The sequence below is a fragment of the Cavia porcellus genome, unplaced genomic scaffold (assembly GCF_034190915.1).
Source record: "Cavia porcellus strain 051 isolate PalLab524CR breed Dunkin Hartley unplaced genomic scaffold, mCavPor4.1 scaffold_18, whole genome shotgun sequence".
Lineage (NCBI taxonomy): Eukaryota > Metazoa > Chordata > Mammalia > Rodentia > Caviidae > Cavia > Cavia porcellus.
The window spans coordinates 42180010-42183043 of NW_026947501.1; the positions used below are offsets into that span (position 1 = coordinate 42180010).

General features: G+C 39.6%; 1 gene segment (V, D, J or C); it reads right to left on the reverse strand.

Annotated features, from left to right (window-relative positions):
• Positions 1-620: 620 nt before the first annotated feature.
• Positions 621-1201, reverse strand: LOC100734346 (immunoglobulin kappa variable 1-39-like). The segment is given in 2 exon segments: positions 621-943; positions 1045-1201. Coding segments are annotated over 2 exon segments (378 nt in total).
• Positions 1202-3034: the final 1833 nt, after the last annotated feature.

The window sequence follows — 3034 nt, forward strand, 5'->3', positions numbered from 1 at the left end:
ATACATTGTTTCTATGATGGACCAGCCTAACATGGGATATAACTATGAGTAAAAATAAACTCCATCTTCCTTAAGGTTTTAATGTGGCATATTCTTTCCTTCTGATGAAAAGAATCATCACTAAGGTGTTTCAGAAAGTTGCAAGAAACAACAGAACACTCTTCAGCTTCAGGACAGGTCTGAGCTCCAGAGTACTAGGAGCTGATATTTTAGGGAAGAATTGTTGGGGAGAACATTTAGAGTACCACCTTCTCTGGCTACAGCCTATCTAAGCCTCTTACTGTTCATTATTTAGCCTGCTAATATCTATATAAGTATTTCCTGATTCAAATATCAATGAAAGTTTCTTTTTGACTATTTGAATCTCAAGTGTTGTCACAACTTAGGTGATTTGCATGTACAAATTTTAGTCTTAATGAATTTAGAAGATGTAGCTTCAACTCTGTGATATGAGAGAAGAGTCAGTAAAAAGTTATGATGCAGAGGAGCCTACCTGTGTTTTTCTACAAAGATCTTTCTGTTACTGTCAAATGCTGCATGTTTGAAAAACACCCAGCTGGAGCAACAGTAGGAGATGCAGCTGGGGCAGCAACACTCACACTTCTGCTTCCCTGGGTGGTTTATGTCATGGCTTGTATCACTGTGAGAGGGGAACTGTAAGTCTGTTGACAGTAATAAGTTGCAATGTCTTCAGGCTGCAGGCTGCTGATGGTGAGAGTGAAATCTGTCTCATATCCACTGCCACTGAACCTTGAAGGGACCCCAGATTCCAAACTGTCTGCACCATAGATCAGGAGTTTAGGAGCTTTTCCTGGTTTCTGCTGATACCAATTTAAGCTGTAGCCAATATTCTCACTAGCCCTGCAAGTGATGATGACTGTGTCTCCTAAAGCTGAAGAAAGTGAAGCTGGAGTCTGGGTCAACTGGATGTCACATGTGGCACCTGAAAAGGCAAGCACAAAGATAAATAGCCACACACTTATACAGCTTACAAGACAGAGTTGCCTGAAGTGCCAGCAAATCCCCAGTGCTGTCCTTCTTTACCTTGGAGCCAGAGCAGCAGGAGGCCCAGGAGCGGAGTGAGGCTTCTCCTCTCCATGCTGTGTGCTGAATGAGACTGACACCTGCACTGGGTATGAGCAGGTATGAGACTGACACCCGCACTGGGTATGAAAGTCCTCAGGACAGTGGGCTGTGCTCTTAGCTCATGCAAATTTGCAAGAATTTGAAAGGGCTGGGCACAGCTCCAGTGCCCAGAATATATGCTGGTTCAGGTCAGATCAGGGCTGAAAGATTTTCCTTTAGGCAATGAATTTCTCCCACCATTCAAAAACATAAGACATATTGGGCCAATTTCAGAACTTCATTTGGGTTCAGCATACATGAATAATGTAATTAACAGTTTAGTTAATGTTATATCCAAAAATATATACAAAGAAGACATTGAATACTTTTAAGTTTTTTTTCTCCGACATATTCTTTTCTTTTTTTCAGCTTTCAGTATAAAACCCATGATTTAGCTTTAGGCCAGACCTCTTCAGAAGAAGAATAATCACATACACTGATGAATCCTAGGCAAAGAATTGATGATCTTATATATGACACTTCCAGCTCTGTCCCTGGGATCCTAGCGAGTTTCAGAACCAGAGTACTAGTACCAACTCTTGTTCAGAGTCTTCAATTCTAGCCTGTGGACTGACAGGATTTTTCTGTTTGTTTGTTTATTTTATGAATAGGGAAAATAGAAGCTGAACATGAAGAAAGTATTTAAAGAGTGATTCCAAGAATTAGGGGAACACAAGAAAAAAAACTTGACATGAATTTAAAAGGACCACTAATTGCCCACATCTGGAGTACACACTAAAAAAGTTAATGATTACACATGGTGACACACTGAAGAAAATGTGACTCCGTGAATTCCAACAGGTATTTTAAACAAGAATGGACTCTTCATAAACTTTCTCACTTCTTCTATATAAACCCTTACTAATTATAGAAGAGAGAAAGAATAGTGGAGCACTGAATTCTCTCAGCAAATCCTCCATCTTTGGTTCAATGTGAACGTCACCAAATGGTGAATCCAAAAATAAAGCAGGGTACTAGACATGAACATATTGAAGTTATTTAAGGTTTTACCACCAGGCGGAGCTACTGTACCTTAGATCTGCAAGTGACAGAGGAACACAAGAGGACTGAGATGTCACCTGAGAAACAAATTCGTGTGAACCATACTGAAAAAGTATAGATACCTAAGTGTGTAGTGAATTGTTTTTTTGAAGTATATTTTTTTTTTTGTAAAATAAATATCTTGGACACTGGGATACACATTGTGCCCTCCCTTACCGATTCAGTCACATGTATACATTCCATGTAGTGACACAATACAGAGTAGTGTGGATTAAGAGTGCCAATTGCAGGTTTGCATGAGCCTAGAGCCTTTTCTCTGTGACTACTTTATGTATTCAGGTGGCTAAAGCTGTCTTTGAAGAGTACAACTGATGTAAAATGATGTTACATTTGAAGATTTTCCGGAACATTAACAAAATAAGTATTGCATTGATTTCTGGGCATTAAAAAGCATGCCACCGAATTACTTTCCATTATGTAACTCCACAACTGAATGTCAATGCGAGTTTTAATTTTGCAATCTGAATATACACAGACGTGCAAATTGCATGAGGTGGGTTTATTAAATACAGTTACACAAAACATACGAGTGAAGCCTAGGATGCATTGTGAGCCAGAAGTTTCATCTCAGCAAAGCCATGGGAAAGAAGGGTGTCTCCTTTATGCATATTCTACTTTCACAACAACTGAAAAACATTTAGAAAGCAGGCATCTTGGGTTTCCTATGATGAAGAGTGTGACTCTGCTAAAGAGATTAAGCACATCATTTCTCAGTGACTGAAGCAGCAATCAAGCATTTTATTTTGTACCTGAGATCCAACTCAGGACCTCACACTTGCCAGGCATGTGCTTATGCTACAGAGCTAAAGCCCTGGCCCTAGCAATCATGCTCTTTGACCCAATTTTA